General features: G+C 36.4%; 1 protein-coding gene across 3 annotated transcripts in view; it reads right to left on the reverse strand.

Moving 5' to 3' along the window:
• The window catches only part of LOC150083611 (uncharacterized), a 344,088-nt gene that overhangs the window by 125,215 nt on the left and 204,509 nt on the right, over nt 1-14,364 (reverse strand). For all 3 annotated transcript variants that reach the window (XR_016547211.1, XM_090378089.1, XM_090378088.1), the window contains exon 8: nt 263-365. Coding sequence is in view for 2 of the 3 variants with exons in the window: in XM_090378089.1 (XP_090234215.1) it covers nt 263-365 (103 nt within the window). In the remaining variant the exon portion in view is untranslated. The remainder of the gene's footprint in view (nt 1-262; nt 366-14,364) is intronic.

Here is a 14,364-nt window from a genome sequence, read left to right on the forward strand (position 1 = left end):
GAAAAGCAGGAAAACCAACCTGAAAATTCTAAACAACTGAACCCACCCCATGGTTATACAAGTAACAGAAATAAATTAACTCAATTTCAGAAGTTACGCTATGTCATTAGTTAACCAAATACAAACAGAAGAAACAAAGAAAATTTCAAACAAAACAAGGTCAAAATCGAACTATTCTTTCTTTGGTCTTACTGTTCATTTGCATAGGACCCATCAATAACCATAATACAGTGTACAAAACCTTTTAATCTAGCATATATACCTTTGGACAGAGCTCTCTGGTATGCTTCCTTAGCAACAGCAAATATTTCACTATTTGTAACATCCAGAAGAACTTCTGTTAACATCCTCCGCACTTTCAGCATCTAGATAAAAAAAATATACAAAACAAACAGTGTATTCTACTAGGCAGTATGGTGTGTATATTGTAGTTTAGTGGAATATAAATTCTACTTTAGGTACAGCATGTAATTAAAAATCTCTCTCACCTCATAAATTTAGCTATCCACATCAAAATTCATCCTATCCACAAAGATCACTCAAACAGTGAAAAAAAAGTGTGAAAGAAATTTACCAAGTTAGACAATTTTGCAGATGTTTTGTGCTATTCTAATCAGTTTATAATGTGGAATGTTGGTGTAACTAATGAAAATACTAATTTCTTTTTGCACTAGTTTGTGTTATATGAGTGATAACGGAAACTGATAACTTCACTGCAATTATTTAGTACCTAAGATTCTTCCAGTCCCATGATACTATGTAAGACATTCAGTTATGGTGAAAACAAGGAGACCTAAAACAATAACTTTTTCAATACTATTTCTAAACGTAAGTTAATGTAAACAACATTAAACTATCTATACATTACATTCTTTCAAATACAGAGAATTTCCAATTATGCACTAAGTGATGAAATATGTGACCAGTTTGATGTCACATTAGTGAGATCTGATTACATTTCTAGACAGAAAAGTTTTTTTTGAATTCATCCTTCACAATGAGAGAAAGCAATACTCTTGATCTAATAACCAGCAGTGACTTGAATCGGCAGATAAAGGAACCACAAGGTGGCAGTCATAAGCACTGAAATGCATTTGCTTAAAGATGTAACTACTATCGAAGGCAAAAGGATGGGCTTTTGCTTTGATAAAGGTGATTACAGTGGTCACAGCAAGTTTAAATTCTATTTAGTGCAACCAACTGATATTAAAACAGCAAATTCTAAATGGGATGCATTCAGAGAGGCAATGGAAGAATATACTAGGCTTTTTACAAAAAAAAAAAAAGAGAGATACTGTTCAGATTACTTAAATCATTGTTAGATTACTGATGAGACTAGTGGCAGCGAAGAAAAATGCATAATACACTTATAAAATTATCAGAAGACACAGAAACCAACAGCAGGTATAAACCAGTCTGCAATCAAGTCACAAAGTAGATTAGGCAAGCTAAGGTGGATTATGAGAAGTCTGTGGCAAAAACTGCAAAGACATCTTTACTCATTTAAACAGTTAAAGGGTTGAATCACACATTAATCCACTAGACACAAATGATACAACTGTTAAGGTCTATTCAGTTTGTCAGATTGTTGCCAAACTGAATAGACATTTTGCATCTAGGATCACATATAATGAATTTTTAATAATGCGGATGCCAGAAATATATCAAATTACAAGATAAATAATTTTGTGATAACTGAGAGGAAAGTGAAAGAGAAATTGTTGAAGCTAAAAGTAAATAAGGCACCTCACAAATGGGATCTATCCAATTATATTAAGAGAGGCAGAAAAAGAGGTCAGCAAACCTTTAGCCATAATTATTAGCATCCTTAGATCCAGAGGAGGTCACTATGGACTGGAGATGTGTGAATGTATCCCAAATTCACAAAGGGAGATCAATGACTGAAATGAGTAATTACAGGCTGATAACCTACAGCTTGACTTCTGATTCAGGGAAAATAATGGAGCCACTAGTTTAAAAAAAATATATATATATATAAAAAAAAATGCAAGACCACATGGACAGGAATGAAGTTATATGGCACTCATCGCATGGCTCTGTTAAGGGAAAATCTTGTCTGACCAACCTGACTGGATACAATGATGCAATAAGAAAGGAACTGGATGCAAAAAATAATTTTGACATCATATACTTTTATTTCAGAAAGGCTTTTCATACTGTTCCATATAAAAGACTACTATGCAAATTGGTTAAGTATGGCATTATGGTTATGTTACTATTATGGATAAAGGGATGGATGAGTGGGAGAAGACAGACTTATCAATAGGCATTGCTCTTATTGGATTAATGTTATTAGTGTGGTCAACCAAAGTTCAGCATTAGGTTCATTGTTGTTTCCAATATTTATTACTGATATTGATGAAAACATATCAGGCTTAATGAATAAGTTTGCAGATGATAAGAAGACTGGTAGGGTGGTTAATGACCGTAATCAGTTGCATACAGCAATGATTAGGCCATATCTTGAATACTGCGTACAGGTCTAGAAGACTCAATTCAGAAATAATCTGGATTACATGAATTTCTCCGAGCAGTGCAGAGAGGCTGCTAGGACAGTTAATGGGTTTCGCCAATAATATACAAAAATTCTGACAACAAGGATAAGCAGCATCACGAGCACCACATACAGGAAGAATCTGGATCTGATGCAACTGTTGCAGAAAAGAGCAATGAGATTAATGAAGGGAAGAACAGGTTGCTCTTACCAAGAAAGACTTCAGTTTTGCAAACTGAAGTATCTGGAAACCAGGCTTACTGAGGTGTTTTAAGTAGTTTCAATGGATTGAGGAAACTAAGTGCATCCCACCATACTACCACTTGCACAGATAATATACATGAGGGGGACATAAATTTAAAATGAAGGATGGTTGCAGAACAGACATGTGAAAATTTTCATTTGCCCAGCAGGTAGGTTGAATAAATTTAAGGACAAACTAAACAAATTCCTAGAAAGGATAGATAGGTGAAATGGTGGTTTTTTTTTTTTTTTTTTTTTTTTTTGATAAGCTTGCTTGTATCATTTGCTATTACTAATGGCATCTGGTAGGTTCTCACACTGAGATTATACAAACTGATCTGCAAAACATTTTTTTTCCCCTTGAACAGTGTTATCGGATGATGAACTGATATGATTATATTTAACTTAAAACATTTCCAAAAATCCAAGTTTGCAACTTGCTATCTATGAATTCCGTTTGGAGCTAGCCGACTTGTGAAAGGAAGCACAATCTGATATTACAAATTCTTTCAAAAATTCAAAAGTCAGCTGGCTACCACACAAAGTCTGACACTTACTAAATTTATTCAAAATCACATAGCTCTTATATAAATGTACTAAATATATGAAGTTGCAACACTTCATTGGACCATATCAGCATTTAAATCATCCCTATCAGCCCAACAGTTTATGTAAACTTTCATTAAAGCTTTTTTTTTTTTATTACTGACTATATGTATAATAAACCTTATATTTTATATACATATGTATATTAGCATTACCAAAGGCACATGATGCAAGAAAGCAAGCTTATATAGCATCAGCCAAAAAAAAAAAAAAAAAATTCCCTTATTTCACCCATCCACTCGCTCCAAATGTTGGTCAAGTTCTGCCTTGAATCTATTTAAGACATCAACTTCTACAATGACAGATGGAAGTCTGTTTCACCAATCAATCATGCGCTGGCTAAAGGCAAACTACTGCACATCTATCGTACAATCGTCTTTCCTCAATTTGAATTTATGCCCTCTCGGGCAATTATTCTGAGCAAGAGGAAGAATCCCATTCGCATTGAGCATGCTCAAACCATTCAATGCTTTATACACCTCAATCAGATCACCTCGCAGGTGCCTAGTCTCCAGACACTGTAATTTGCAAAACTTAAGCCTTTCTTCGTAAGAGCAACCCTTTGTTCGTTTCACTAATCTTGTTGCCCTTCTTTGTACTCGTTCCAACAGCTCTACATCCTTCTTAAAATGAGGTCTCCAGACCTGTATACAGTACTCAAGGTGTGGCCTGACCATTACCTTATACAAGGGGATAATCACCTCCTTATCCCTGCTAGAAAAATTCCTGTATATCATTGACAAGACACCTTGAGCTACTCTTGCAGACCGTCTGCACTAGGGCTTGCAAACCGGTTTTATAAACCGGTTAAATCCGGTTTTCATATTGAGTTGTTAAAACCGAAACCAAGCTTCTAAAACCGGATTCAAATATTTATATTTATTACTCTTAATGTCTAAGATGAAATCAAATGTATGGAATTATTTTGCTCGAAAAAGCAAAGATGAAGCACAATGTTCGAAATGTCAGAAGATAATGAAGTCATCTGGAGGATCTACATCATCTTTGATGTTGCATTTAAAGACAATTCATCAGATTGACATTAAACAAGATAACAGTGAACCTCCCGTAAAAATGGTAAGAACAGAAAACTTTATCGTTAAAAAATCTATGGAAGAAGAGATTTCAAAATTAGCTGCTTTAGATGGATTTTCTTTTAATTCAATTGCCAAGATTGAGTTTATACAATCAAGCCTTCACCTTCAGAGAAATAAATACGATAAATTACCACCAGCCTCAGTGAATGGAGTTAAAAATATGGTTCTGAATTATTATAAAACTAAGAAAGAAGAACTCATTCAGCATTTCAAAAATTCACTGGTTTTGGGTGCACGGTATTCATGGACTCTAGACGAATATATGTCTATACAAAATAAAAGGTATATGAATATAAATGTGCATTCAAAAGATAATCGTTGGTCGTTAGGTCTTATTGAGATTAATGGTTCACTTGATAGCAGAAGAACTGAGCAAATTGTGAATGGACACTTGAAGGGATATTGTTGCCTGCACCACCGATGGAGCAGCAATGATGATTAAGTTTGGCAAGAAAATTACGCCTAATCATCAACGATGTTATAGCCCATTGTATACATCTGTCAGTTATAGATGTATTTTATGAAAAAACAATCAATTATGGTGCCACAGTCTCTGAGTCTCCCAAAGACAAGGAAGAAAATGAAAATAATGAAGAAAGTAGTGATGATGAAGAAGTTGAAGAAAGACAGAAAGGCATGCTTTATCAAACCGACTTTACCGATGAGCTCATTTATTTCTTCAATCTAATGGCCAATATTGCACAAACTATTAAATAAAAGAAACTATTTCATAAAAGTCAGAAAAATTTGCAAGCTTTTTCAAAAATCGCCTACCAAAAATGACATATTACAAAATTTTGTTAAAGCAAAATTTAATGGGAAAGAATATAAACTTATATTAGATTGCAAGACTAGATGGGACAGCACATTCTATATGATTGAGAGATTTTTGTAATTGAAAAATTACATTCCAAATGCTCTGTGTACAGTACTGTCAACTGAAGCTGTGTCTGACGATGACTGGAAAACACTCGAATTGCTATGTGAAACTTTGCGACCAGTTGAAATGATTCTGAAGGCTATAGCCTCAGAAGATACAGACTTACTTAAAGCAGAGTCTTCAATAGAATTTCTGCTTGCTAAGATTGATACAGCAGAAAACCCATTTCCTTTAAAGTTTCACCAAAGCCTTTTGCAGCATTACAATGCAAGACGAAATTGACAAACTGTGGCTTTGCTGAGCTATCAACACGACCCCAAAAATTTTAGGAAAGAAGATTCAGGTTCAAGAACGTTTGATTTTCAAGTAAGCAAGTTTTGAAAAAGCACGCTGAAGAGATTTATCAGAGATTATTTGCAAAACATTCCGAAGGAGTCTTAGCGTTGAATGAAGAAACTGTAAATAAATGACCTGTTCTTTTAGAATAAAACAGACTCGTCTAGTTCCGATGTTGGAGATACACTCATGCGAGAGTATGATAGTGTAATAAAGAGATTAACTGAATAGCCTTCAAAATATCTGAGTGAATTGGAAATCAGCAAAGAATTTAAAATTTTGGAGGCAACTAGCAGTAGAAGTGAAAAGCTAGAGAAGGTTTATAGAGCACTGCTGACCATTAAACCAACAAGTGTCCAATCTGAGAGAGTGTTTTCAATCACTGGTCTCTTTAACACAAAAATAAGGTCAAGTCTATCACGAAAAATGCTTAATATACTGTGATTTTTAAAGGATCATTTTCAGAAAAAAGCTGAGCAATAAATAGTAAAGTAATTTCCCCAAGCTGTTTTTTTTTCACATTATTTTTATTTATTTATTATTATTATTATTATTATTATTATAGGGCTTATTATTTTTTTGTTTACTTACAAGAAGATAGTTTTTATTCAAAGGATTTGAATACAATTTGTAATTTTGTATAATCTCAAGCTGGTTACTTTTTCTGGAGCATTTTAATTTTTTTATTTTTTTTACTATAAGAGGCGATAGATTTTGTTTAAAAGATTTGATTATGATTTGTACAATCTACCCAAGTTAAATAAATACCTGTGTTATAAGTTTTTAATTATTTTCCCTAAGTCTGAGAAAATCGGTTTTAAAACCGGTTTTAAGAGTAAACTTTGGTTAAACTCGGTTTTGAAATTTCTCAGTTTTATGCCCTAGTCTGCACTGCTCAGAAAACTTCATATCTGCCTGCACAATTACCCCCAGGTCCTTTTCATCCTCTATCACTGTCAGCGTGGTACCACAGAGTTGATACGTTACTCTGGGATTACTGCTTCCCATATGTAGCACTTTACATGTTAAACTTCATTTGCCACCTCTCAGCCCATCTGCTCAACTTTTCTAGATCCTGTTGCAGCAGTGTACAGTCATTAATGCCATTAACAACCCTAACAACCTTCGTATCGTCTGTAAACTTGGACATTAAGCCTGATATATCATTATAAATATCATTTATAAATACAGAAAACAACAATGGACCCAAAACTGAACCCTCAGTTTTGGGTCCATTGACTCAACACTAATAACATTAGTCCACGAAGAGCAGTGTCCATTGATTACCACTCTCTGTCTTCTCCCCCTCAACCATCCCTTTATCCATAGCAGCAATTTGCCTCCAATGCCACACTGCTCCAATTTGTGCAGCAGTCGTCCATGTGCAACAGTATCAAAGGCTTTTCTAAGATCCAAATATATGATATCAAAGTTATTCTTTGCATCCAGTTCCTTTGTGACTACATCATAGTATCCAATCACAATTAGTCAGACAAGACTTCCCCTTAACAAACCCATGCTGTGTCCGAGCTATAACTGAAGTCTTGTCTAGATGAACCTGCAATGCTTCAACCAGTGCCTCCATTAATTTCCCTGGAACAGAAGTTAAACTAACAGGTCTGTAATTACCTGTGTCTCCTCTTTGGTCCTCCTTTGTGGATTGGGGTCACATTGGCACATCTCCAGTCCATGGGTACCTCCACTGAGTCCATGAAAGCACTCACAATTATGGCTAAGGGTTTCTTACCTCCTTTGCTGCCTCCTTTAATATAACTGGATATATTCCATCCACCCCAGGTGACTTTCTTGTGTTTATCTTCAACAATTTCTTCTCCACTTTACTCTCAGTTATTACAAGATTATCTAGCTTACTGCCAGAGTTGAATACACTTCTGGCATTCCCCTCCCTGAATAACTCCTCAGGTGTGAATGTCGATGTAAAATATTCATTTAGTTTGTTAGCTACCTGAGCAGGATCATCAACAGTTGAACCATCAACATCAAGTGAACCATTCTAATTCATCCCCTTCCTTCTAGAGTTTACACAAGGAAAGAACTCTTTGCTGTTTTTCTTTGCATCCTTTGCCAAAGATTTCTCGTAATCTGCCTTCGCCTACCTAACCTCCTTTGTAACAGACCAGCTTATATCTATCTTAGGCTTCTGTGTCTCATATTAATTTATATGTATCCCATGCATTTTTCTTCTCTGTCACATGTCTAATTAGTTCACCTGACATCCATTTGGGCCTAAATCTTGAACAATATTTCTTTGTTGGTATGAAAAGCCTAGTAGCTTCCAAGATTACTGCTTGATGAATTATTTGAATGCTTCCCATTTTGAATTTGCTGTTGGTAACATCATCAGTTGGTCCCACTGTATAGAATTTAAATACTGTCTGAGTCCATCGTAGTCGCCTTTACCATTTTTAATATAAGTTGTCTACATATTCAATAACTACCATGTGAAATTTCATTTCAGTAGGTGATTGTACACCATAGGTGGAGTAACAAGCAGTGATCAACTTCGTGCATATGCAGGGCAGAATTGTCCATCCTGTTACACTGTAAAAAAGTGGAAACAGGAGTGCCAGTGCAGCTGTACGTGTTTGACGAGCCAAGAGAAGGAAGGCCATCAACATCCACCCTCTGCAGCTGGTGTGAGTGACAGATGTGACAATTCATTCCATCACAAATGCAATGGGAATTAGTTGTGGGTCTTCTGCCCACAGTATTTTACATGACCATCTGCACATGTCTAAGGTCTCCGCATGATGGGTTCCAAGATTGCTGACACCTTTGCAGAAGCAATGTCCTTGCCAACTGTTAGATTTGTGTAATGCAGATGTTGAGAATTTTTGATTGGATGGTGACAAATGATGAATGCTGAGTGTACCAGTATGGTCCAGAGACTAAAGACATGTCAAAGCAGTGGAAGCACACTTCCTCCCCACCTCCTAAAAAGGCAAAGACCACTCCATCTGCAAAGGTGATGGTGTCGGTGTTTTGGGACAGAAATGGGGTTATTCTGACACATTACCTACCTCGTGGCTCCACACTTACTGGAGAATACTGCAGAAATCTTTTGAAAAAGTTACGCGATGCTTTGAAGGCGAAATGGCATGGAATGTTAACCAAAGGTGTCCACCTTCCATCAGATAATGCATTGGCTCACACAGCCACTGCCATCACCAACTTTGTTGCCAAGTGCAGCTTTGAACTACAGTAATACCCCGACTTACGCTACCCCGACCTACGCAAACTCGGAGTTAAGCAGTTCTTGATTTTTTCGTTTGGCAACACTGCCGCCCACTGTCTTCAAGGTCGTTTTTCATATGTTATCGATATACGGTGTGACGGCGGAGAATGAGAGCGAAAGATGAACAAAATTCAACTTTGCTGCGCATGAACTGCACACATATACAACAATTTGTATTCCAACTGTCTTATTTATATGTGTGCGTTCGAATTCGTGCTCAACTTTTGTCGGAAATTACATCGTTTTCACGAGAGAAATGGATCGCGTCGGTCGAGCCGTATACAGTCAGTTCTCGTATAACACGTATTTACACTACACGAATTCGATCATACACTATTTATAAATACGGTAACAATATCTTATAATATAACATGAACCAAATTGGCTTATGCACGATTCACCTTTGTATTTACAAGAAATGGCAGTCGAATGCAGAATCACCCCAACCGAATGCAACACGATAGGAATGAAGAGAAGATTCAGAAAATGTATTTATGTTTTTTATATCAGTGAAGGGGAAAAACATTTCGCCATAATAACGTAAAAAACAACACAATTCCAGCTATCGGTATGCAATTAGATCAAGTTTACTACCAGTTTATAACAGATTTCACTAGCAGAAACGCAACTGGATTTTTATTGTTTTATGGCAGTAACCCTTAGAAATGTGAGCTGTTAATAGTGTATCTCTGCATTTATGGTGTTGTTTATTCAGTTGCTACACGCGCGCAGCTTTGTTTATGCATATCAGGCGTGCCTCCTCTTTTGTAATTGTGCTTTATTCCCTAAAAATGAGTAAAATACTTAAAAGGTGTGAAAAGGAAGCGTCCTGGTGAAGACACTGCAGATTCAGAGAGAAAAAGAAAAGGAATTATAGATAAACAGAGGTGGACTGGATCAAAAATTCTTACCCGGGAAAATTTAAAGTGGCCTCATACTATGGTTTATGGCCAAAATCACACCGGCCCACCGGGGTTTCCCCGGTAAGGCTTATGGCCAGTCCGCCTATGTTGATAGAAAAAAATATGAAATTGTGAAACGCTTTGAGCGAAATGAAAGACCATGTGACATTGAACATGCTACAGGCCTAAATGAAGCAACGGCGAAAAGCACGACAATTGCAAACTTGACAGGTTGAAAATTGAAAAGGGCTCAATTGTAAAGGGCTTTAAAATTTTAGAAAACAGACTCCAACGAAGAATGCGTTATAGCTACAAAGCAAGGAATAAAAAAATTATTAGCTTGCTACGAAGAAATTCTGCGTGAATAAAAGAAGGTGCTGTGTCGTCAGACGAATTTGTTAGATTTTATGAGGCCATCGACATCGAAATAACTTTTTTACGTACGTCATTTATTTTTTTAATACATATATTGTATTAATATGTATAAAGAACTGCAATTTTATTAATATTTTTCTTCTAAACTAGTGTTTTTGTTAGTCCTTGGTCCCAATTAACAAAATTTATATGTATTTATATGAAAAGTTGTACCCCGACTTACGCGAATTTGACGTAAGCGATTTTCGTCGGACCCACCTATCGCGTAACTTCGGGGTATTACTGTATTGCAGTACCCACCCTATTCTCCTGACCTTCTTGTTTTGAGAAATGAAGAAACCATTGCATGGATGCCACTTTGATTCGTCTCAGGAAGTCATCAACGAAGTAGAATCGTGGTTTCAGGTAAAAAAAAAGTGCAGACTTCTATGATCAAGGCATTAAACAACTGATCCATAGATGGGAGAAATGTGTTACTACACATGGAGAGTACATAGAAAAGGATTAAAGTTCCTGTGAAGTTTCACCTTTCTAGGGCTATTATTTCTAGGCAAAGGTATGAACCTTTTAATACCCCCCCTCATATATACATATACAGGGCTAACAAACAATTACAGAAAACTATTTTTATGATGTGGCATAGTCACCTTGTTGACTATGATGTGGCATAGTCAACAAGGTGTTGAGAAGTGATACTAAGAATACTGTTCCAGGTATTCTTCAAACCATTCTTTTCATACATCTGGTGGAGTAGTGGATGGGTGCACTGTCATCTTGAAATTAATTGTCTATAGTGTTAACATGTAACATTGCCAGTACAGCCACTATTTCCCTACATGAAATTCAATAGTGTTCATATTTGCATTGACATTTGTAGTATATGTACCATATCATTAATTCCCCCCCCCCCAACAGCAGCCTGTACTGTCAGTAAACAAAATGATTCAGGTGTCTCAAGAAGCTCAATGCTCATCTTGCAAGCCATGCATCTCTTGCATCCATCATGTTCCTGACCCCAACAGATCTGTGATTTCTGGGTCACCTTTAAATCAGTAGCTTCTAAGGTCTCCTACTCAGGTAGGGCATTCTTTGTATGAGTCTTTGCATGGTACAGATACTGATGCCATACATTTCTGCACTAAATGCAGAGCTTAAATTGTTCCACCATTTGGCAATATTTACACTTGATAACTGATGTCAGTTTGCTGAATACATCAATTCATCACATTATATTTTTTGCAGTAGCTGCACCTGTTCACGAGTGTTTTCCTTTGCTAAAAGCTTGAAACACTCATCTTTAAACACTCAAAAGGTGTAGCCATCCTCTATGCTGTAGCATCTGCTGCATCAACAATCATATCACATTGGAAGTCTGTGAAATCCTACCCATTCTTCATGGTCAGTGAACTGATTTTTGCATTCACTGGGTCACGTGGCTTTACAGCATTCCCTGCACACATCACAATCACTATGGTTTTTTTTTTTTTTTTTGCATATAACCCAGACTACCATGCTCCTAATAAAGTGATTAGGCTGTGCAATATCAAACAATCTGAGGTCTTACTTCATAGTTATCAGGTAATATTAAGAAAAAGCCACCTGTGGTTTTTCTCCCCCCCACCCCATATCACTTGATAACTATTCAGCACATTTGCATCTACTTGTTCGAATGAGAGTGTGTGAAGATTTACCAGATAAAATAGAGAATTTAAGGCCAGAACTTTTTCAATCAATTCCAGCCTGGGAAGGAGTTAGTGAATTAATTTTCTCAGCATGGACTGCATTTGTTTTGACAGAAGAGGTGCAAGAATATTTGCTTACACTATTGAAGCACTGGTAACTATTTGAAAAACTGTTAGACTGAGGGGATATCCAGACTAAAATTTTATCGCAGCTATAAGCATTATGTAGATTCAATTCTTGTAATACTAATTTTGTCCTATTAGGCTGTGCAATAACTTGCAAAATAAGAAGTTCAGAGTCTGCTGTGGGTACTTAACACCATGACTCAGAGAGTTCAAACTCTCTATAGTACTATGGAATAATGAAAATGTAATGGGGAACTACTAAACAGTTGCATATTACCTTTCAAAAATTATCTAGCTTTTCATAGTCCACTGGAGGAGTTTTCTTTTCTGATGAGCATGACTCAGACTGGTATGTAAGGCATAAAAGTAGCCAAGCTAGTTGATTTGGTGGGGGGGGGGGGTTAATATTGTCAGATATCACATTGATGGCTTGCCAATTAGTGCAATTGCTGACAGTATAGACCCATCCAAATAACAGCTGGTGATGTTATCATGAAATGGAAGTGATGGTACAGTTAATGATGTTCAGTAATGCACCGGAAAACCACAGAAGCTCACTCCGTGTGACCTGGTTGTCAAGCTACCCAGAAGGGTAGCTTGACAACCTTGTGCACCTCTGCAAAACTTCAACCAGAAGTTGAAGGTCTCAAACAGGGGTACAGGACCATATGAAAACACGATAATACGGGGCTCCATAGCTTTGGTTTTCATAGCAGAGCAGTGGTTCACAAGCCAAACGTCAACTGCAGTTTTGTCTTGCCTTGTTCAATGAAACAGAGCTGTGGGAGTCAAAAAATCTGTGGAGTGACAAATCTTGCTACACTAATCTGATCAGATGGGCAGGTGTGACAGATGACAGGAGAACATCTGCTGCTAGAGCACATTGTGGCAACAATGGTGTTTGGAGAAGTAAGTTATGGTGTGTTCCTTTTTCTTGTAGTATGGCCTATGACCTTTTACGGTTGTATGGGGAACAATACATGTCAATTCCTACATTAACATTTTGGACAATTCCATGCTCCCTACAATATGGCAGTTCTTTGGTACAGACCCCTATGTGTTACAAAAGAATATTATAACAAAATTATAGAAAATTATAGCAAAAAGCAATACACTCAATTAAAGCTCCATAATGTTATTTGTACACTTTTAAACATTGGCATTTCAGACTAGCAATGAATAACCTAACAAATGTATACACATGAGATGACTATAGTGTAACACTAACGAGATAATTATAGTGTAACTGTAGCACATGTATTATTGGGATGAGAGGGGACACAAATTTAAATTACAGTTAGAAATTTGCACATGCACATAATAAACAACAAAAGACAAGGTAAGAATATTACCATTTATAACTATTCTTAGGAGTAATATGATAAATGGTGCATGGACATGACGCTTTCCAGCAACAAATGATAGATTGTAATAGTAATAATAGTAATACAGTGCAAGGAAGCCACAGGCTTTTGCTGCAATGGTTGGAAAAAGAAAAAGGAGTTGATAAGAAAATACAAATTATTTGCTTTCCTCTTCACATAGGTAACTATCGAGTTGACCTTTGAATTTATTCAAACTGTCAGCCTCAACTAACCATGAAGACAACCTGTTCCAGCAATCAACCTGCTAGCTAAAAGAAACCTTCCTGCAATCTAGTCTAAACCTCTTTCCCTATAATCTGAATTTATACCTACGAGTTCTGGAATTCTCTACAACAGTAAAAATTCTGCGTTCATTCATTTTACTAACCCCTCTCATTACAATCAGGTCTCTTCTGAGGTGCTTGGTTCTCAAGCTCAGTAGTCCATATATTTGGGGTCTTTCCTCGTGTGGTCATCCTTTTACTGATCTCACCATGTGAATTGTCCATCTTTGGACCCTTTTGAGAAGCTCAATGTCTTTTTTTTTTCAGATGAGGTCTCCATACTTGAACACAATATTCCAAATATGGTCTGGTAGCAGGAAGTTAGAGCTGCTACAATCTATTATTTGTTGCTGAAAAGTCTACCCAGAAGGACAGTATGTACCATAATTGATTAAGTGATTAACCCATTGTACTGGTTAGGCATCATGAATACTGTATATAGATCTTAAAACCTCATTTTAAGAAAGATATGAATCTCTTGGAGAGGCTGCAGAGGAGCAACCAGATTAGTCAAAAGTAAAAAAAAAAAAAAAAAAAAAAACCCGCACGTGTACCCTGTACACAAGAAAGGTGTTTTATTTTATGTGAAAATATCTTTGACAAAAATTAACTGCTTTAATTTTTAAAATCAAAGAGCTAGAACTGAAGTTATGAACAATGTAATGTGTTATGCTCATGCCTACTACTAACTCTACCAA

Source organism: Mastigoproctus giganteus, chromosome 7 (assembly GCF_048544385.1).
Source record: "Mastigoproctus giganteus isolate SK-2022 chromosome 7, ASM4854438v1, whole genome shotgun sequence".
NCBI lineage: Eukaryota > Metazoa > Arthropoda > Arachnida > Uropygi > Thelyphonidae > Mastigoproctus > Mastigoproctus giganteus.